The sequence below is a fragment of the Pantherophis guttatus genome, chromosome 1, assembly GCF_059756535.1.
Source record: "Pantherophis guttatus breed Tessera chromosome 1, ASM5975653v1, whole genome shotgun sequence".
Lineage (NCBI taxonomy): Eukaryota > Metazoa > Chordata > Lepidosauria > Squamata > Colubridae > Pantherophis > Pantherophis guttatus.
In genome coordinates this window covers 118,210,213-118,232,643 of record NC_142063.1, presented here as the reverse complement: position 1 = coordinate 118,232,643, position 22,431 = coordinate 118,210,213, and the positions used below count along the sequence as shown (strand labels likewise).

Here is a 22,431-nt window from a genome sequence, read left to right as displayed (position 1 = left end):
TACTTAAGCATTCCAGATGTGCTAGGATACACCTGTTTGGTTTTAAGGCTATGCCTGCTGGATGGAGGACATGAGAATAAAAAGAAGGACATGACCTCCATCTGGTCTGTAACCCTTGCAGAGATTATCTTCCTATAGCACATGAGATTCTGCCTAGCTCTCTATTTCTTGACTGGTATGTGTAGAAAACAATCTAATATACAGTTGTTGGGCACAGTAAATACTTGAAGTGACTTAATAATAAAACAACAGAATTCTTGATATAGCTGATGAAAGGGAGGAAGACCAGAGGTAATTCTGATTAGAAAATAAAGCACTATTTTTTCCCTTTCCCTATGTTTGTCTTTTATAGATGTGGTACCCACACCTCCTGATGGTCCACCCACCATAGCAGCTGTCACTGGCAGAGGTATCACACTGAACTGGAATGCGCCAAAGTGGCTGGATTCAGCTATTGGTAAGCAAGGATAGGAAGGCAACAGGCATGCAAAGGGAAATCTTTACTCCCAGATTCTACTGTTCTAGAGTTTAGTGGATTTTCAAAGGCAGGCCATAACATGTGCCGAGCAAACAGGTAGTTGTTCCTGGGCACTTGTGTGCACAATCTGCGGTGTTCTTTGTGACAAAGTCCCCTCTAATTGATAGCTGCCATTGAAATTTCTATTGCTTCCCACTCAACCTGGGTCCTGTTGATATGGAAAGGGCATTACTCAGCAGCATAAAATTGCCAATTATGTCTATATCAGCACTGAGTGGTTTTTGCTCTCCAAAATCACGCCTTCTGCAAGGTAAAATCTTGTTAATTAGACTATTAACAAGATTTTACCTTGCAGAAGGCGTGATTTTGGAGAGCAAAAACCACCCAGTGCTGATATGACTTTGCTAAACATGAACCTTTCAAGAAATTTATGGGCAAAGGTGATCCAACAGATCCTGTGAATTTGGACTTACAAAAAGCATTTGATAAGGTTCATCACCAAGGGCTCCTTATCAGATTCAGCAGCAGTCATGGCATACAAGGACTGGTGGATTCCTCCCAGGGTATATGTTGCTTAGAAATGATCTGATATTAGAAGTGAGTAGCACGGCAGTCAGGTTTGCTAATGAAACAAAACCATTCAGCATAATAAAATCAAAGCAGGATTGCTAACAATGTCTGAAGGATTTTTCTAAATTTGAGAAATGCCCATCAAAATAACAAAAACAGTTCAATGTACTGTGTTTCCCCGAAAATAAGACCCTGTCTTATATTTTTTTGAATCCTGAAATAAGTGCTTAGCCTTATTGCCATGCGCTCAAAAACCCAATTGGGCTTATTATCAGGGTATGTCCTATTTTGGGAGAAACAGGGTAAAGAAGTGCCAAGGAATAGATACTGATGGGAAGAAAAAAATAAATAAAAATATTTATTTATTTATTGGTTCGATTTATATGCTGCCCTTTTCCGGAGACTCAGGGCATCTTACAATGCGTGAAGCAATAGCCTTCATACTTTTGTATATACTTGCTTAGTAGGGCTTTCGGCCCTCCCCGCCAAGCGGTGTTCTTTTTTATACAAAGTCAGCTTATTGCCCCCACAAACTGGGTCCTCATTTTACCTACCTCGAAAGGATGGAAGGCTGAGTCAACCTTGAGCCTGGTGAGATTTGAACTTGCAGTAATTGCAGGCAGCTGGTGTACTTAACAGTGCTTTATTCTGCTGTGCCACCAAGGCTCTTCTGGATATATTAATGAGATGTGAACTGTCTCTGATTGATCAGGAAAAGGATTCTGGGAATCCGAGTAGAAATAATAATAATAATAATAATAATAATAATAATAATAATAATAATAATAATAATAATAATAATAATAATAATAATAATATACCGCCCTCCTCCCGAAGGACTCGGGGCGGTGTACAGCCAAAATTAAAACATAAATATACAATATCATAGTTAAAATTAATTAAAATCATTAAATCGTTTTGGCCGAATTTTAAAACCCAAAGTTAAAACCCAATTTAAAATCATTCATTTAGACAGCCCCGCCTGTCGGAACAGTAGGGTCTTGAGGGCACAGCGAAAGACCCGGAGATCAGAGATGTTACGAATATCTGCCTTGTGTAAGGATGCCTTGTGTAAGGATGCTTTAAGAAAAGAACAAACTCCCTGCTTAGAATGATTAAGAGGAATGCATATAAGGCAGCCAAGAGAGCTTTGCTCTTCTTTAATGTATAGCAGCACTGCATTAGATGAAGTTCCTGTCACCTTACTTAACTGGAAAAGTACAAAAAGAAACAACACACAGAGTGATTAATGGCTAGAACCCAGACCTAACTATTCCCCACCACTAACACCAACTGGACATGACTACAGAAAAATGAGAACGACCACAGGCCAGCCCCCTAAACTGATCCAAAAATATACCATGATTTTATGTTTGTTCATCACCTACAAACACTGGTTTGAGATAGGCAACAAGGCTATCCAGCAGGGCGAAGAGACCCAGTAAGGCTAAGATCTATGCACCACCCCCATCCCCAATTCCTCAAAGTCATCCACACAGTCATCCTATCACATATATGACCTGACTTGAGCCCTGATTGAAAAAGAGCCAGAAAATCTTCTTCCTCTTTGGAGTGAGTGCCCACCAGCCTCTCAACAACCTTCTCTAAAAAGGGAAGCTTGGAAACTGGATGAAAGTTACCCAATGCAGTACAGTTGGGTTAAAGGTAGGTCTCTGGAGAAGGGGGAAGACCACTGCTTTCTTCAGGAAGAACCATTCCCTCTTCCAAAGAGGCATTAACCACTACTTGCATCCAACCACATGCCATGTCTCAGGAGGCCTTGACCAGCCAAGATGTCCTGAGTCCAGAGCACAGGTGATCAAACTCGCTGTCTGTGGACCCTACTCACTTCCTCAGGATCAACCAGCTGAAACTTCGCCAAGATAACCAAGCAAAGATATGCCTCAGTTACTTCCATAAGATCCACGCAGATGAAGTCCATCTCAGAGGATAGATGTCTAAAGGGAGACGTGATAGAAATATTAAAAAAGCATGAAAAAGCATGAAAAATATGGATAGTTCTGCGGCTGCCCCTCTTTCACAATGATAGAAGTGAGAATCTCCCATTAAAACTGAATGGCAGGGAGTTTCAGGACCAACAATTCTTATTATACACAACACTCAGCTGAACTGGAATTCACAGCCATTAGCTATTTAAACAGTTTTAAAAGGGAACCGAACACATTCTTTGTGGATTGGACTATCATTTTCTGCACTAGACAGCAATTGGACTAATCTGGGAGCCTTCCTTACCTTGTTATGAATTTTGTGGCCTGTATTTGTGGCCTGGTATAAATGAAGTAGCAATATTTATATAATTTCATACTTTTTAGTGCAGTTATCCATTATTTATTTAGGTTCTGCTTGTAATAGGAATGGGTAGGGCTGACTAATAAATCTTATGACCAGAAATCTTGTTCAGCTCTCCTAATATTTCAGTAGGCATTCACATATTTCTAAACATACCTTTGTAGTCCGTATTATAAACTTGCTGTTTTACCAAAAGCTGGGGTTCATAATGATCTAAGGGTGCTCATTAGGGGAAGGGAAATGCTTTATACAGAATATGCATTGTATAGTTTCTCTCATGGACTGCCATATTGCATACTGTGGCAGGTTCCTACTCACGAAATGTTAATCTGTCTTGTGTGTTCCTGTGATCTAGCCCAGAATGCTCTCACTTATGAGTCACAGCTCACTGGCATTTTCCTTCCTCTATTCTTAGACCCTGCCTCTGTCACCTATATTCTCCAGCAGCAGATCCTGGGGTCCAGCCACTGGACTGTTGTTACTACAGGCTTGCAACAAACCAGCCATACGATTCTGGGTCTAAAAAAAAACATTTACTATATGTTCCGTGTACTCACAGCAACATCTAAGGCTAATAGCAAGCCTTCTCCACCCACAGAACCGGTGCAGCTCCTTGATCATGGTAAGGCACCCAAAGAATAAAGGGCAAGGAAATGGCTATTTTTCATTACAGAGTAAAACCCTACTAAAAGTACTTCCACCTTCTCATAGGAGCAAAGACAGCTGAGCTAACAAAATGCAATGAACAAAAACCAAGTACCCTCAACCACCTCTATTCTTACCCCTAATCCTTTTTCTCAAATCCTCACCCTTTTCCCAGCAGTGCAGCCTTTAAAAACTGCACACAGAAGCAGGAATCAGCCCAAGTTCAAAAAGGAAACCAAAGAGAACAATCTAATGATACATGGTCCATGCTGAAGTAACAGGGAGGGGAGCTCAAGATTAAAAAAAATGGGACTGCTTGTGAAAAGGAAATTGTTCCTTTTCTGTCCCAGAGTGAGTCTGTGGGAAGAGAGCCAAAAGGGTGGGGAGAGCAAGGAGAAAGGGAAGAGGTGGTCAAGAATGGAATTGGGAGGAGGAAGAGGTGTCATCTCATCTGTTGTCAGAATTATGACTGAGGGTAAATTGATGGCTAGGAGGAAAATTTGAACTGGGGAATCACAGCTCCTTGTCTGACGCTCTAATGATTACCCAAAAAATGTCTCTTTAGAATCAGAAGGCTCAAAGGCTTTTATAACAATTGAAGAAAAATATATGTTCCTACCAGGGGTGAAATGCTCCCGGTTTGGACCAGATTACCCGATCCGGTAGCGATGGCGGCTGGTGATTCGGAGAACCGGTAGCAAAAATCTCTGCGCCCCACCCCCATTGCCCAGCTAAGCTGCACGATCATCAGAGGCTTTTTTTTTTTTTACTATTAAAAGCATTTTTTCTACTTCCACCACCAAAAAAATGCTTTTAAAAGTAAAAAAAAAGCCTCTGATGATCGCGCTGCTCAGCTGGGATCTCAGAGGCTTTTCAAAGCATTTTTTAACCACCTCTTCCGCTGAAGAGGTTGCAGAAAAAAATGCTTTAAAAGTCTCTCTGACGATCCCAGCTGAGTTGCCTGATCGTCAGAGAGCCTTTTCAAAGCATTTTTTAAAATGATCAGGCAACTCAGCTGGGATCATCAGAGAGACTTTTAAAGCATTTTTTCCTGCAACCTCTTCAGCGGAAGAGGTGGTTAAAAAAATGCTTTGAAAAGGCTCTGACGATCCCAGCTGTGTTCCTGATCGGCAGAGGCTTTTCAAAGCATTTTTTGCATTTGCAGAAAAAATGCTTTGAAAATTTAAAATAAAAAAAAAATTGGCCACGCCCACCCAGTCACATTACCCCCCCCCCCAAGCCACAGAACCGGTAGTAACAAATTTTACATTTCACCCCTGGTTCCTACTTCTTCATTATTTCTTAGACCATGGTTGTTCCAGTTCAAAAGAATTCAGTTACCTCAGGATTTCATACAAAAGGCTGTGAACGCCTTCTTCAGAGAAACTTGCTCGTTGTTCTTTTGTTGAAATATGAAGCTGATGACAGCACTCAGATTTTTTTGAGAACACTTGCCACTCTGAGAGCCTTGGTTTTATAGGAAAAGGTATTAGTCACTGGAGGCTCTAAATCTGTAACCACCATAAGCAATAAAATAATTTATGTCTGGCTTGCTTTGGGGTTGATCTACCTGTCTGTTTCAAGATAGAAAGTTTTCTTTCCTACCAGGGAAGGTGGATGTTAATTATTTCTATTTGTGGAATTTATTCCTATTGGTAGCTGAATATTAAATTATCAAGAAGAGTGGTCAGCATTACAAGCAGGAGCTTTTTAGTAGTAGCCCATTGTTTCTAGAATTCCGTCACAAATATGTATAATATTTTCAAATAGACCTTCGAAAACGTTTTCCTAAAACCAGAGATTCCAAGTGGTACCCTTCAAATGTGTTGGACTACACCTCCCAGAATTCCTAGGCAGTGTCCCTAAGACATCTGGAATGTGTCCCCAAGACATCTAGAATTTGTCATATTGGGAAAAGTTGTGAAGAACATTCTTCCTACAATGCAAGCTTTATATAAGAATTGTAAGAAGTCTCCCCATTGCAGCATTTGGCTGAGATGCTATCTAAGAATATCTTCGGTACAATCTGATCTAAGAAAGATGATTCAGGCCCAGTGGCTAAGAAAAAGGAGATACAGGTAGTCCTTGACTTAGTTCATTTAATGACCGTTCAAAGTTACAGCAGCACTGAAAAAAGTGACTTTATGAACAGTTTTCACACTTACGACCACTGCAGCATCCCCATGGTCACATGTTCAAGATTCAGATGCTCGGCAGCTGGTTCATATTTATGATGGTTGCAGAGTTCCTGGGTCATGCGATCAGATTTTATAACCTTCTGACAAGCAAAGTCAATGGGGAAGATAGATTCACTTAACAACCGGGTTACTAACTTACCAACTGTAGTGATTCACTTAATAACTGAGGCAAGAAAGGTCGTAAAATGGGGTAAAACTCATGTGACAAATGTCTCACTTAATAACTGAAATTTTGGGCTCAATTGTGGTTGTAAGTCAAAGACTACCTGTATAGGGAAGTGGCATCGAGGATGAACTTCATTTAATATACAGTTCAAGGAAATTTAGCCCAGCAAATTAAGAAGCGTGAAATCTCTCCCTGCAGTGATTATGTAGAATTTCTTGGATCTGTGCTGGGGCTCTAATGTGATGGGCTGTGTTTCCAGGTCCATACATGGCAGAGGCCCCTATAATCTTGGACAAGCCAGATGTGGTGTATGCAGTAGAGGCACAGTCGGCTTCCATCACTATAACTCTCAACCACGTTGAGGCTGCTGTCACTTGGAGGAGGTAGGTCATCCACCCAATGTATTTTAAGTCTACTTCACACTTGCCCTGGTGAGGTGTGCAGGAGACTCGGAAGCTGCTAGAGATGACAGAACAACTGTTAAGCATTTTTGCAGAAGAGAGGCAACGGTCCAAGGAAAGATGGTGCAATAGTAAGGGTGCTTTTTAGGGTCTTAAAATATAGAAGAATCATGAATTGTGTTCTTACTGCTGAGCTTTCATACATACAAAGCTTCAAGCCTTTTCCATATTGATGTTTGTCTCCTTACTATAATTATCAACTTGAGGTTGCTATATAATGCTTAGCAATTGTCCCCCCACCTCATCTTCCCCTTCACCAGTAGCCAGCACTTTATTTAGCCAATCAAAGGTAGAGTGCCAAAAAGTGGAGCTAATTACATCCCACGTCTGTTTTTACACTTTTGTTAGCTTTTTATGGGAAGAAAGTGGGAAAAGTCCACCACTGTCACTATTGCTCTGTTTGGCACAGAAGAGGGGTTCTACATTCCTGCAGTCACGTTACTGTGGCTCCCTGGCTTCTGGACAGAGAGTAGAATCCCAAGGAGAGGAGACAGGATAAGGCAAGACTTTTTGCCAATTGGAAGCAAGTCCATTCTACAGCTCCAGGGAAGTGCTGTGAAGCTATTGTGCAGTGTTTCTCCAGGAGCGTGGACCAAGTTAGTTGTGGAATTAATTAGACAGGCTTTTCAAGATGATTGAAAACCCTGCAAGTTTTGGGACATGCGAAAGGAGAAGTTACAAATAGGTTCCAGAGTCTAAAGTCAAATGACGATAGTTGTTGACATTGGTGGAAGCCTGCTGCTTATGGAAGAGGCTCAACAACAGGATGCATGTTGAACACAGTTGCTTTCTATCAAAAACTCTTCTTCCTTCTTCCTCCCAGGGCTGGCATGGTGCTCAAGGATGGTGATCCCAACTGTGAGATGAGCATGCCTGATGATGATCAGCACACCTTGCGATTCCTCCGGGTGGGAAGGGGGGATGTAGGGGAAATAACCTGCGAGGTGAGCAACCAGCATGGATATGATCATGGCTTCATCAGCATGGAGCTGGCAGGTATGGGAGATCATCCCACTTCACTCCATCTGAAGCCTGTCCCATGCCCTTTTTTTTAAATCAAGTTATTAGGAGATGGCTGCTTTTCAAAATATTGTGTAATGCATAAGTTGGGTTATGGCCTACAAACTCACGTCACAAGGACAGACTCACTAACTATGAGAGATTCCTGATCCTGTTGGTTAATAAAGCCCTGACCTTTCACATATTGCAGGACAATACTCCCCATGGAAAGGAGTGAGAACTTTTCTGGCCAACTTCTGTTTGCTCCAATTGAGTATGTGTTTTCTGTTTCCAGAGGCACCACGTTTTGAATCAATCATGGAAGATATTGAAGTTGGAATAGGTGAAACACCACAGTTTGCAGTGGTAGTAGAAGGCAAACCACTTCCAGATATTATGTGGTATAAGGTGAATATATGTCCAATTTTGAGAAGAATTTTGGGTTAAGAATACCTGCAGAATGTTCTCAGATTTTAAGAAGTTCTTGATGATGCATCTAAATGTTAACTAGCAGGGCCTATTTCCTTCCCAGATGATCTTATATGCATTCATCATCTTAGTTCATTCCAGATTTTTTTTGGATTGGCATAGTTTTTATGTTAACAGTCAGGCTGAGCTATTTCATCACCTGTCCTATCAAAATACCAATATAGAGGAAGTGTTATTTGATTGGCTTCTAATGCCAATAATAATGAAATAGTGGAACATTAACCAAACGGGTCTTACAGAGGAAGAAATAATGAGTAAAAGATGTGAAAGCCTTTAGACAGTGGGATTCAAGGAACCCATTTCCTGCATCTCCCTAAAGAACAGCAGATGTGTGAGAGCAAAGCAAAACAATGTAAGTGTTTGGTCTTCCAGACCAGGGATCTCCAACCTTGGCAACTTTACGCCTGGAGGACTTCAATTCCCAGTATTCCCCAGCAAAGCAAAGCTGGCTAGGGAATTCTGGGAATTGAAGTCCTCCAGGCTTAAAGTTGCCAAGGTTGGAGACCTCTGTTCCAGACTGTTTTTCTTACAAGTCCTTTGTCTCCCAAATCTTTAGAATCAGGTGCTCCTGACTGAAAGTAACCACCTGAGCTTCGTATATGAGGAAAGTGAATGCTCTTTAGTTGTGCTGAACACAACAGAGCAGGACAGTGGGGTCTACACATGTACTGCACGCAACCTGGCTGGAGAAGTGTCTTGCAAGGCTGAACTTGTGGTTCATGCAGGTATGTGATACTAATAGGGATGAGCTCGTTGGAACCCTGGAGACCAAGAATAGGCAAACAGCTTTGTTTCCCAGTTGCTCCTGGACCATGGTAGATATCAGGAAAGTTTTTTTTTTCCTTTCTATTAAACTTCTATACCGCCCTTCTCCGAAAGGACTCAGGGCGGTGTACAGCCATATTAAAACACATATAAACTCACAAAATTTAAAAACAATTTAAAACGAATATATAAAATTTGGACCACAAAGTTAAAAGTTAATAAACACCCAATTTAAAATTCATATTAAGCCAGCCCGGCCTGTTGGAACAAAAGAGTCTTAAGGGCGTGGCGGAAGGTACGCAGGTCAGGGATCATACGAACCTCTAGGGGCAGCTCATTCCAGAGGGCAGGTGCCCCCACAGAGAAAGCTCTCCCCCTGGGTGTCGCCAGTTGACATTGTTTGACTGACGGCACCCTGAGGAGTCCCTCTCTGTGGGAGCGTATTGGCCGGTGGGAGGCTATCGGTGGCAGAAGGCAATTTCTAAGTCTAAGCTTTTTGCTGCTCTAATCAGACCCAGTGTTTTTGAGGTCAGTTATTGAAACTAGATGCTCAAGACTGGAATTTGGAAGGCAAAAGTTCCAATTATTTTTATTAAGGGCAGAAGATTAGGTTTATGTGGAAAAACCTAAAATGTCTTAGTTTTACCTGCAGAGTGACTGATGACAGCTTTCTTGCACATCTCTCCTTTACCATTTTGATGTCTGATTGATTTTCAGTCATACCAGATTCGGATGCTGCACGAGCAGCAGAAGAATCACACATAGCCCGCCGTCTTGCTGACTATTATGATGTCCACGAGGAGATCAGCAGGTGAGAGAAAGAGGGAAAGAAAACGAGGAAGATAAAACAGACAGCAACTGTGACTAGTTGGATTGGGACTTTTTTAATAGGGATGGAGATGGAGACAGCTTTAGGCTAAAGCCAAATAAGCACTGGCCTAGGACTCCAAAGCTTAGGAGGTGCCAACAACCCCCCTCCTTCCAAATTAGTCTAAAGACATAAATCAGTGGATGGCAGAGCTATCAATTAATGTGACACATTAATGAATGTGAAACATTGGAGAGAAAAATATTTTTGTGACACCCTTCAGAAGTTTCTTAGTAAGGGCCGGATAACCTGGATTTTGTTCTCTTCTAAGCAATGCTCCTCTTTCTGTATCAAATCTCCATCTAAATTGAATGTAACCTTTTGCTCAACTTCCCCATCTTTTCACTTCATCTTCCACTTCATTGGCATGGAGCCAGAGTAGAGTGACATGGCTTGGCAAAACAAGCATCGGCAAGAAAGAATAAAGTTGACTGATGTTTCACAATGTCCTGTTTTCTAGGGGAGCCTTCTCATATGTGCGGCGAGTGATCCAGAAAAGCACCGGCTTGGCTTTTGCTGCAAAGTTTATCCCATGCCGGGCCAAAGCCAAAAAATCAGCCCGTCGTGAGCTTGGTATTTTAGCTCAGTTGGACCATGAACGTATTGTGTACTTCCATGATGCCTTTGAGAAGAGGAACGCCCTCATCATCGTTACCGAGCTGTATCCTCTTTCATTTATATTGATTGTTTCCTAGAATGATTTGATTGCTTATTTGTACCCTTTGACTATCATTAAGTGTTGTACCTTATGATTCTTGACAAATGTATCTTTTCTTTTTATGTACACTGAGAGCGTATGCACCAAAGACAAATTCCTTGTGTGTCCAATCACATGGCCAAAAAAGAATTCTATTCCTATTCCTATTCCTATTCCTATTCTATTCTATTCTATTCTATTCTATTCTATTCTATTCTATTCTATTCTATTCTATTCTATTCTATTCTATTCTATTCTATTCTATTTGTAGGGCTGCGTAGGCAGTGCGATGATCTGGGCAATAGCCTGTTTTGGTATCATTTGGGTAGGAGTATGTGGAGAACTCCTGGATATGCTTTCTCTGGTCCCAACATTTCTAAGCATCTGTAATTTAGGATACTGCCAAGGGAAATGGGTCTCTTCTATAGGAAGCCATCGACTTTTTAAACCTACTGTTTCCTTTAATGGACTCTTTAGCTGCACTGGAGAAGAACTGCTTGAGCGCATTGCGAGGAAGTCCTCTGTGAGTGAATCTGAAGTAAGTGCCAGCTCAAATAATCAATATAGATTCTCCAAAGCATTTCTACCTGTTCATTGTCATGGGATTTATTAATTAAAAAAACAAATTACCTCAGTCTTTGCCAATAAAGCATCCATCCCAAGTAGTTGGCACTAAATTGAAAATGCAAAAGAGCCTTTGTGCCAAATCACAATATAAACCGTGCAGATAATCTTCCTGCGTTAGAATATATTCAGGATTAATAGATCTACAGTAATCATCAATTAGTAAATTAAAAAAGATGTTTTATCTTGTGCAAAAAAGAGAGAACAAAAAAAAATACTAGATATATCACTTTAACGCATATATCTTAGAGAAGATCCAATTTCTGAACACCGCCTGCTCTACTTTCAGTGCCAGGAAGACCTGGCCAAGAGCCCAAGAGGGATCTTAATTTTGATGTGGCTTTTAAGTATCCAGAGTCATTTAGGTCTTAGGTTTTGGGAATGGATCAAAAGCCCTTGGAATTGTTGTTCCCTCTCTCTCTCCCTTCCTTCCTTCCTCCCTCCCTCAACTTAGTCTTGACTTCTGGTGACTGCCTGGCCTATGCAATTTTCCAGCAATATTTTTCAAAGTGATTTGCCATTCCCCCTTCCCAGAACTAAGGAAGAAGTGGCTGGCCTAAAGTCAGCCAGTCCCCTGGTTTCTAGTCCAGTTCCCTTAAACACTACACCAAAATGTCTTTTAAAACTGGTAGTACATATTGCAAAAGTTAAAAAAAATAATGTTAGTAGAACTTAAGCATTAAGCATTTAGGCTATCTCTGCACACCTAAGCCGCACATTCTCTCTCAGTTAAGATTATGAATATGATGAGAGGGATTGCAGTACCATCTCTCATGCCGGATGATGCTCCCGTCACCATAACCTCTGCCTTGTCATGATTGAGGATTGGCTTGCTTGTTATTCGCCTCTGACTAATCCACAACAGTAGTTCAACTTTTGGTGACTTCATATGAATTACATCCTATGAATGGAAATTTAGAGATGGAGATATTTAGTATTACTGAGGACACCTCATTTTGAATTTTGGGCAGAACAGCACTCCATTGGCATTAACTTTGGAAAGGTCTCACCAGATAAACCAAAACTAGAACAGCGGCCCCACTCTAATTGCAGGCAGGTTATCCAAAAGGGCACGGGTGTCAAATTTGTGGTGTCACGTTGCCATCACGTGATGTATTGCGATGTTTCTCCCCTTCGCGGAGCTGGGGTGGGCGTGGCCTACACGTGATGCATCCGGCTCGCCGGGCGCCAGTTTGACATCCCTGCAAAAGGGTAATAATGCAGAAAGCATTACTTCATTCCTCTTCTTCTCCTCCTCCTCCTCAAGGAAAGGGTTTCAGCTAGGCAATCAAAGTAAATTCATCACTAGCCTCAGCACAAAGTATTGGATGAGTGAGGGATAGGAAGGGGAAGCGCCTGTTTGCTTAACAGTGAACATGGAGTTATGCTTGATTAAATGGACACCTCTAATGCCATTGGGTTGTTGTTTTTTTCAATTCTCCCTGCAGATCCGCTGCTACATGAGGCAGGTCCTAGAGGGAATTTGTTACCTCCACCGCAATGGCATCTTGCATCTTGACATTAAGGTGAGTCTGTTCTTATTTCTAGGGCTATATTGCCTTAGATAATAGTATGGGAGGGTGAGAAAGGGCACAAACAAAACCCAAACAGGGTGGTTTACATCGTTTGTTCATTTTCTGACATTCTTTTCCTTTGGAGCTTTTTCATCTCCTCTTATGGGTTAGTGGGGAAGCAACAGATTACTCCTACTGCTAGATGTATGAGCTGATTCCTAGCAGAGGCATCTTAAATCAAGCAGAGAGGGCTACAAATTCCATATCCCTGGCCTATCCTTTTAACAGAACTGAGCACAGTGCTTGGTAGGAGTTGTAATTTGAATAGAGGCAAAAAGGAACAGGTCTTGAATGGCTGGAAAAAAATTAATCAAATTAGCTGCTGTTGTGCAAGCTTTTGCTTTTAAAATAAACCTTATTGAAATTTTGCCTCACGTCTATCAAACAGAGTGGGCCTTCAGGAACAGGGGCACTGCAATACTCTTATCATTTCAAGATGGCAACCACTTTTATGAACCATTGCCTCAAATTACATTGCTAGAGTTTGCAGAGAAAAGCTAAATGGATATGTAGGAAGAATTGAAGTATGTGTTTTCCTTTGCCAGTTTGGCTGCTCTCTGATGAATGGTAGCACTGAAATGGAATCACCATGTTATTCACCCATGTCCCATTTTTTTCTTCCTATAAATTTTCTAACAGGACAGGATAACATAGAAATAGTATTTCAGCTGTCATAGGAATTATGCCTCCTGTGGCAAGTTGGAATTAATTTGTATTTACTGGCAAAATTTCAGGGAGTTCTGGGGGAAAAAAAACAGAATTCGTGAAGGTTGAATACAATCGGTAGAGAAAGCAGTACATCAACATTTTGGGCTAATGTTACACATTTGGAATTTCAGGAGCAGATTTTAGAATTAGTCAAACATGGTTGACATATAAACATGGCCAATCATAAATAGTTTTCTTTTAGGAAAGAAAACTAAGGCTTTTTCTTCTGTTTTTTTTTCAGGTTTTCTTGCCTATGGCACAATTCACAGTTTTGGACTTTTGCTTTCTCATTATCAGATTTTTGTGATATCAGAAATGGAAATGGTAGTGTGGATTTGGAACTGTTAATTGGCCCTGAAGCAAGGAAAACGAATAGTTCAAAAGCATTTTTGTCAGATTGCAGGAGCTCGGATTTTTCAGCATACTGGGGGGGGGGGGATGAAAAGTGGCTTGATAAGGGAGTTTCTGAGGTTTTCTATAAAAGAATGTTTGGCATTAAAAGTTTTAAGGAAGATATGGAAGAAACAAAATCCGTGATAATTTCTATTAGTTTCTCCAATTTTGATCAGAAATAGAGATTAATCAGGTGGTGAGGATTGAAAACAAAATAGTTTTCCTTTTTCTAGTAAATACCTACAGTAACATTGGCTGGACTCCCATCTAAGAAATGCACTTTTATCGGTGTCCATGGGATGAATAATACAAAGAAGGAAGGCTGTAGGAAATCCTCTGGAGAAGGAAGTAACTGTGGTAATCTCTGGTCAGCTAACAGGAATCCAAGGTCTGGTTTTGACTGGAATGCTATTTTAAATTTTTAATCTATTTCCATTTTGTTTTTCCTCTATAGCCTGAAAACCTACTGCTGGCTGAACCAGGCAGTGATCAGGTGAGAATCTGCGACTTTGGCAATGCCCAGGAACTGACTCCAGATGAACCGCAGTACTGCAAATATGGCACTCCTGAATTCGTTGGTCCTGAGATTGTCAGCCAGAGTCCTGTGTCCGTGGTCACCGATGTCTGGTAAATTGGAGCAACTACACACTGTGATGTTTATTTTTGTATACATCCCTGAATATACATAGGGAGAACGGGCTTAAAGAGCATCATCTAGAGGCCTTAAGATATTGGAAAACAACTACAGTTCAGAAAAGGTTCTAGCGAGATGACCGCTTAGGGCGACGTTCTTGTATTTCTGCCTAAGATTGCTAGCTTCATGAAGAAGAGCCAGCGGGATGGAGGGGGTGGGAGAAAATGCCAAGATGGCTCAGTGCCACAGATTATACAGCATTCATAACTTCGCCTTCGGGGTGACATAAATCAGGTTTGTATGTCAGAACTGAAACTGCCTTGGGGAATGTGAGACTAGATTGTGGAATTAGATCATGCTACACAGCATTCTTCACCATGTTAGAGTGTGCTTGTTTGAATTAAGAGTTGGCTTTTTTTCTTCTTCAAAACCTTTAAAAAAACCCCAGGACTTCTGAGTTTATATTGATCAGCTTTTTTAGATGCCATTACTAGATAGTCTACCAAAGCAGTGAAATTCTCTCTCTCATCTCTCTTTACAGGCCTGTGGGAGTCATGACCTATCTATGGTAAGCCCCAGGTTTGGGGAGTTAATCCAGGACTCAAAACCTTTCCACCTCCCATACAATAGTGAATAAGCAGTACAATGAGTAAGATTGGGGTTTTCCTTGTTAATCTGATTATAGTTTGGCCTGGCATTCATTTCTCTTTGGAGTGTTCTCATGCTGCCGATTATGGCTTGGTGAAACCTTACCTTAGTACCTTATACACCTAGAATACGACATCCAGTTTTGGTCACCACACTATAAAAGAGGTGTTGAGACTCTAGAAAGAGTGCAGAGAAGAGCAACAAGGATGATTAGGGGACTGGAGGTTAAAACGTATGAAGAACAATTACAGGAACTAGGCATGGGCTAGTCTAGTGAAGAGGAGGACCAGGGGTGACATGATAGCAGTGTTCCAACATTTGAGGGGCTGCCACAGAGAGGAGGGAGTCAAGATATTTTCTGAAGCACCTGAAGGCCAGACAAGGAATAATGGATGGAAACTGATCAAGGAGAGATTCAACCTAGAAATAAGGATAAATTTTCTGACAGTGAGAACAATCAATCAATGGAACAGCTTGCCTTCAGAAGTTGTGGGAGCTTCATCACTTGGAGGCTTTCAAGAAGAGACTGGACTGCCATCTGTCAAGAATTGATATAGGGTCTCCTGCTTGAACAGGGGGTTGGACTAGATGACCTACAAGGTCCCTTCCCGCTCTGTTATTCTGTTCTAAGAAACCTTGAAAAGCTACTCCAATTCATTGGCCCCACTCTAGAATTGTTTCCTCTATACACTGAGCAGATAAGGAAGCCCCAGACTTTATCCCACAAATGACGTTTGAGTGCCTGCTGAGGATTTGCTGACTGTTCCCTCTCCTAGTCTCACAGGGATCTCCCCGTTTGTGGGCGAAAATGACAAGACCACACTCATGAACATCCGCAACTACAACGTGGCTTTTGAGGAGAGCATGTTCACAGGACTGACCAGGGAGGCCAAAGGCTTTGTTATCAAAGTGCTGGTTAACGATCGCCTGTAAGTAACAGTTGCTGCAGGGGACATGGTGGTATGTGTGTCTCTGTGTCTCTGTGTGTGCATGTGTAGGTTGTAAGTTGCATCATTTCCCCATACTGATAGACAGATAGAAAGCAAACTTCTCCCAAAGCCACAAAAAAGCTCTGACTGGGGGGAACACAAAATCCAGACGTACATTAGAAACAGTTCAGAGTTAAGAACCTGAAGAAAACAAGTGTATCAACGACTGATAACTTTCACTACAATTTGCTTGGTCACCCATAACAGAAAAATAATATATATTTCAATACTTAATGTACAGGTAGTCCTCGACTTACGACTGCAATTGAGCCCCAAAATTTATGTTGCTAAGTGAGACATTTGTTAAATGAGTTTTGCCCCATTTTACGACTTTTCTTGCCATAGTTGTTAAATGAACAATTGCAGTTGTTAACTTAGTAACTGGGTTGTTAAGTGAATCTGGCTTCCCCTTTGACGACACAGCAACCGTCATAAATATGAACCGGTTGGCAAGCATCTGAATTTTGATCATGTGACCCTGGGGATGCTGCAATGGTCGTAAGTGTGAAAAATGGCCATAAGTCACTTTTTTTCAGTGCCGTTGTAACTTTGAATGGTCACTTAAGGAATTGTTGTAAGTCAAGGACTACCTGTATTTATATACTTATTTATTGCTGTTTAAGGGGCATGATGGCTCAATGGTTAAAGATGCTTAGCTTGTCAGCTGGAAAGCTGATAGCCCAGGTTCAAGACTGTGCTATGGGATGACCTCCCGTTACTTGCCCCAGCTCCTGCCAATTTAACAATTCAAAAGCATGCAAATGTGAGTAGATAAACAGACAGTACTTGGGTGGGAAGGTAACAGTATTTCGTGCAGCTCAGCATATAGCCATGCTGGCCACATGGCCACAGAAGTGTCTTCGGACAATGCTGGCTCCCTCGACTAAGAAACGGAGATGAGCACCGTCCCCTAAAGTCGGACATGACTGGACAGGGGAATCTTTTACCTTTATCTTTATTGACATTTGATCTTGTCTATCAGTAAAAAAAAGAATCAAAATTCAAGGTGTTTGAGGGAGATTTATCATAATCACCCCAAACTTTGTAACTTTCAAGTGCCTTAAAAAAAGCAGAGAACGTTTCATGAACTCAGTTGGTTGGAGCCTCAGGAAGGATTGGATGAGTATGTGAACTTTGTTTTCTCTCGGTTTTTCATTCTTCTGCATACTGTTGACTTCTTTTAATCAGCCTTCATCTTTTAAAATAATTTTTGCTAAATTTTGTCTGAGGTTTGGTGAACATTTCTCCAAATATATGCATGGGGATGTGGCATTTCAGAGATAGCTAATGAAGTATATAACATCCCACCTCCTCCTTGTGTATATTTTGTTCCCTCCCTTTCTATCTGGTCAGTTTTATTTTAATTGAATTTTAAATTTAAGATCCCTTGTTATTCTTTTAGTAATTTACGGAGTATTTTAATTGTATGTAAAGACATCTAGAGCCGCCTCTGGTGAGATGAGCACCATGCAAGTTTGTTTGTTTGTTTGTTTGGAAGGAAGGAAGGAAGGAAGGAAGGAGTCTTACTTCAAATGCATAATTTTTACAGACTTTTCCTTAATATTTTAACAAACAATGTCACAACATTTAGAATAATGCATTAACCAGGGTTATAACATATGCAATTAAATAAAGTCACATTCCAGTGAGAACTAAATTTTTTTCCCACCCTGGAAAGTTGTACAAGGAGACATTCTCCTTTTGGTAAAACAAAAAAAGATATTCATCTGGGAATGATCCAATTGGGAAGAAAATAATCTTATTTGCTGGAATGGATCCAACTCTAACGATGTCATTCCCCTGTACTGATGAATGCCACTTAATCCGCATATTAATCTTTCTTACCTTTTCCAAATAGGAGGCCTAATGCAGAGCAGACCCTGGAACATCCCTGGTTCAAGGTGAGTCCTACTACAATAATCTGCCTCTTAGGAAAGAACTGGGGAGCCCATTTAGAGTTCTAAGGAGTCTCTCTCTCTCCCTCCCTCTCCCTCTCCCTCTCTCTCTCTCTCTCTCTCTCTCTCTCTTTCTCTCTCTCTCTCTCTCCCTCCCTCCCTCCCTCCCTCCCTCTCTCTCTCTCTTCTATCAAGATGATTATTGACGAATGTATCTTTTCTTTTTATGTACACTGAGACCATATGCACCAAAGACAAATTCCTTGTGTGTCCAATCACACTTGGCCAATAAAGAATTCTATTCTATTCTATTCTCTCTCAAGCCCAGCAGGCTTGGGCTTCTCCCATAAATACTGAGAACAAAACCCACTGTGTCCATTTGCTTCACTCTTTATCACCTATTTTCCCTTCCAGACACTGGCCAAGGGCAAGAGTATCAGCACGGATCATCTCAAACTATTCATATCTCGCAGGAAGTGGCAGGTAAATACCTCCTAGCAATGTGGTGGCAGTTCTTTGGTGGTTTCACTAGAGTTTGCCATTTTTCTCAACCAAAAATAATGGCAAGAGGTGAATGAGACAGAGAAGTTCTACCAGGCATAATCCCAGCAGCTCACAGCTGCTCTTCAAGAAAAAGATGAATTCCATTTCTAACATCCATGCTGTACTTTAGAAAACTTCGTACAGAGACATGGGAAAACTGACAAATCCCAGTAAATTACAATGCTTTGTAATCTTTGTGTTCATTTACAAATTTATTAGTAACGCATGGCATTGCAGAAGCAAAAAGTCACTTTTCCTCTCCCCCAATACAATTTCTCACTCATACCCAACTGATAAGTATTCTAAATTATATTTTATTTATCTTTAAAATACGTAGTGACAGCATTCAGAGAGATATACACAAAAAGTAGCTAAATTTGATACGAAAGACTATAAAACAATAAGTTAGAAAAGTCAGTGGATAGCCACTAACTAGCAAAGATCAAAATACAGAACTGCACTGTTAGCTGGTCAATGATCTTCAGTTGCAAATCTAACTTCTGATGACCAGGAATGCTGATAAGTCATGTAGTTTTTACTGTCTATTTTTTATTGCACTTCTCATATGTTTTTCATGGACATCTTTAGAAAAAGTTAATGCACAGAAAGTACAAACTTTTGTAAAAGACATGTTTACTTTTTCCAAGGCTGACCAAAATTGTGTTGTTTTAAGAATGGGTAGCTTATTCTATTTAAATAGGTCTTGAAAAAATATTTTAGCCTAGCAAATATTTTATCTGCTTAGTCTGTACAAAACAGGATGGGGGATACTATTACTGGATAGGCACAGCAACCAAAGAGGTGGAAGATTTATATATTTTTGTCAGAGTTCCTGCTCATTCTTTCTTTTTGTCCTTCCTATACTTTTTTTTTTACACAGCGCTCCCAGATTAGCTACAAGTGTAACATGGTGCCACGACCTATCCCTGAGCTTCTAGAGGACACATCCACACACTTATCTATTGCTGTGCCACGTCTCCTAAAGGAAACATCAGTCCTATCCTCTTCTTCAGATTCTGATGACCCTGAAGAGCTGCCCTATATTCCCATGCCCCACCAGCCTGAATTTTCCGGTTCTCGCATGTCCCTGACTGAGATTCCCACAGAGGAGGAGTCTGTAAGTCCAGATGGGGCTCCGACGGAGGAGGATACATCCATGGATTGGCAGGATGAAGAGCAGAGAGGAACCAAGAGAAAGGAAGATGTAGAGTCATCTGTGAGGAAGCATAAGAGCAAGTTGCCCCAAAAACGTTCCACGGAGGCTGAAGCACTGGGCTCTTTTGAAGAGGAGACTAGTGACGTCCAGAAAAGGCCAGAGAAAAGGAGAACACTGAAGAAAGGCTCCAGCCTGGAGTCTCCAGACACTTCTGACAAAGCCTCACAGAAGGGGGGGTTGCGCCGAGGCAGTTCTGCAGATAGTGCCCTTTTGCTCAACCTGCCCTCAGATGAAGCTGAGTCCCCCTCACGTCCAATCTTGACCAAAGCATCCTCCATGGAACTGCCCCGTCGCAGCCCCAGCCCTGGCACATTGTATCATAGGAAAGGTGGCCTCCCTGAGGAAGAATATGCTCAGCGTCTGGAGCTTATGCGCCAGCGCTTACTGCGAGGGAGTCCTGTGGATGGCAAACTGAGTGGCTTGCGGGGGCCCCTGTTGGAGACCCTTGGCCTTGAGAAGAAGGTCCCAAGGCCTCCCCGGTTAGAAAAACAGCTGTCCCCAGGGCATAAGATGGTGCGTGCAGCCTCTAGTGAGACAGCCCCACAGCATTTGCCCCCAGAGGGGCGCCTCCTCCAAAAAAGTAGCTCCTTCAGCCAGGGCGATGGGGAGCCTGTCATCCTGCACCGGCGTTCTGGGGCACCATTGGAAATCCCCTTGGCACAGGCAGAGACTCAGAAATTAAAAGAGACCCCATCCCTCTCAGCACTGAATGAGTCCCGGCCTCACACACCACATGAGGCTCTCTCCAAGGTCCCCAGCCTTGAGATGGAGGTAGGAACTAAGTCCCTCACTAGGTCTAGCCTGAGGAGACCTATCCCCAGACAGTCTGAGGAGAAGCCATCAGCCAGATTTGCCAAACCTGATACTCCAGTGGCTGGGAAAGCCATGAGCTCCAAACGGGAATCAATACCATCCAGGAAAATCTCACCCATCCCCGGCAGCTCTGCTCCAAAACGTTCTGCTTATGCTGATGTCATGAAGTCCTTGGCTGGTGAATCTTCCCAAAGCCCTCAGAGGGAGGCCGCTGAACCTTCCACTGCTGCTCCTGAAGGCGTGCCTCAGCAATCCCCCACAGAAGTGCCACCCTCTGCTGTGGTCTCCGGCAAAGAGAAAGAACTTCCCTCCTCATCTGGGCATATTGCCGACATTGACTCTGAAGAAGTCTTTGAAGCCAAATTCAAGAGAGGCAGGGAAGGCTCCTTCAGCAGAGGCTACAAGCTAATCTCCAGATCTGAGGAGCGGCACCTGGCCAAGCCCCTGGTGCAGGAAGAAGGCATTTATCGACCAGGACCAGTGGGGGCTCCGCTAGAATTTTCCAAGTCTTCGGCCCCCAAGCAGCTAGGAGCACGCTCTCGTTCAGTACAGGACTTGCATGAAGTGGAGAAGGAAGGAGGCTTCATTCGCAGAATGTCGATGCGCCTGCGTCGCACTCCCCCTGCTGAGAGAAAGAAGGTCAAGGAGGAGGACACAGGGGGTATGGGCCAGGGGCGCAGACCTTCTTGGGGCCTGGCGTCCAAGGACAAAAAGGACACAGAGGGTCAGCAATCCGAGCCTGGCTCCAGTGAATCCCCTGTCATGGCTATACGCCGGAAGATTGGAAGTAAAGTAGGCCGCCTCTCCACACATCTACGTAGCCACTCACAGCAACAGGCTGATGACGACCAGTCTGTTGCTACTGGGGACCGTGCCCGGCAGCTTGAGAAGAGAGCTCCCTTTCTCTCTCAGATACGCCGTGCAACCTCTGAGGGTGAAAACTTGCGCCAGGTGGGCATCCCACAGAACCAGCTGGCAGCCCAGTCTGCTAAAGTCCCCTCCACAGAATCGTTCCAGTATGAGTCGTCTACAGGCAATGGTGAGCTACAAGTCATTACCTGGGATGGGAAGGGAAAGATTGCAAATTGAATTTATGGGCAGGCAGATCTATATCTAAGGGCATTCTACATTTTGTAAGATGAGTTTGATAGGACTCAGGGCAAGCCGCCCTGAGTCTCCGGAGAAAGGCGGCATATAAATTGAACTAACTAAATAAATAAATAAGGATTCACATCCTTCACCATATTCAAATAATCTTTATTCCCGAAGACTTATCAGGGAAGAACAATGTAAGCAACATGTTAATTTTGCAAGTATAGGCACTTTTTGTGACCATATTGAAATATTCCCCGGCCATATATATCATTGCACATTGAAATGATATAGTCTAGCAGCCAACATTGTAGCTTAGTGCGCAATACCCTAAGCACGATTGCTGAATTAACTATTTTGGGCGTTCACATAATACACTAAACCATAAATTCTCATGGTTCTCATTCTCATGGTTGATGATGGTTTGCAAAAAACTAGCCATGGTTAACACTGACACATTCAGCATACTATGCAAACGCAGTGTGATAAGCCTTCATCTGACCTGCATAGATGTTTTGTTTTATTTTTATTTTGCCATCTAGAACTTGATAGATCATTATGAGTCCTCCATGTGTTTTGCACTCTACCCCATAAGTTCCAACCAGCACAAAATATAATCAAGGATTATTCAGTCCCAAAAAGTTTTGGGAGGGCAC

The 22,431-nt window shown here is 42.2% G+C and overlaps 1 protein-coding gene across 5 annotated transcripts in view; it reads left to right on the top strand.

Moving 5' to 3' along the window:
* Positions 1-22,431, top strand: part of SPEG (striated muscle enriched protein kinase) — a 130,888-nt gene that overhangs the window by 91,068 nt on the left and 17,389 nt on the right. For all 5 annotated transcript variants that reach the window (XM_060687850.2, XM_060687851.2, XM_087881614.1 and 2 more), the window contains 16 exons: positions 353-457; positions 3,774-3,980; positions 6,627-6,750; positions 7,652-7,824; positions 8,123-8,235; positions 8,873-9,041; positions 9,799-9,892; positions 10,410-10,610; positions 11,124-11,184; positions 12,719-12,796; positions 14,400-14,572; positions 15,121-15,147; positions 16,004-16,156; positions 18,075-18,117; positions 18,526-18,594; positions 19,535-21,722. In XM_060687850.2, the coding sequence (XP_060543833.2) occupies positions 353-457; positions 3,774-3,980; positions 6,627-6,750; positions 7,652-7,824; positions 8,123-8,235; positions 8,873-9,041; positions 9,799-9,892; positions 10,410-10,610; positions 11,124-11,184; positions 12,719-12,796; positions 14,400-14,572; positions 15,121-15,147; positions 16,004-16,156; positions 18,075-18,117; positions 18,526-18,594; positions 19,535-21,722 (3,978 nt within the window). The remainder of the gene's footprint in view (positions 1-352; positions 458-3,773; positions 3,981-6,626; positions 6,751-7,651; positions 7,825-8,122; positions 8,236-8,872; positions 9,042-9,798; positions 9,893-10,409; positions 10,611-11,123; positions 11,185-12,718; positions 12,797-14,399; positions 14,573-15,120; positions 15,148-16,003; positions 16,157-18,074; positions 18,118-18,525; positions 18,595-19,534; positions 21,723-22,431) is intronic.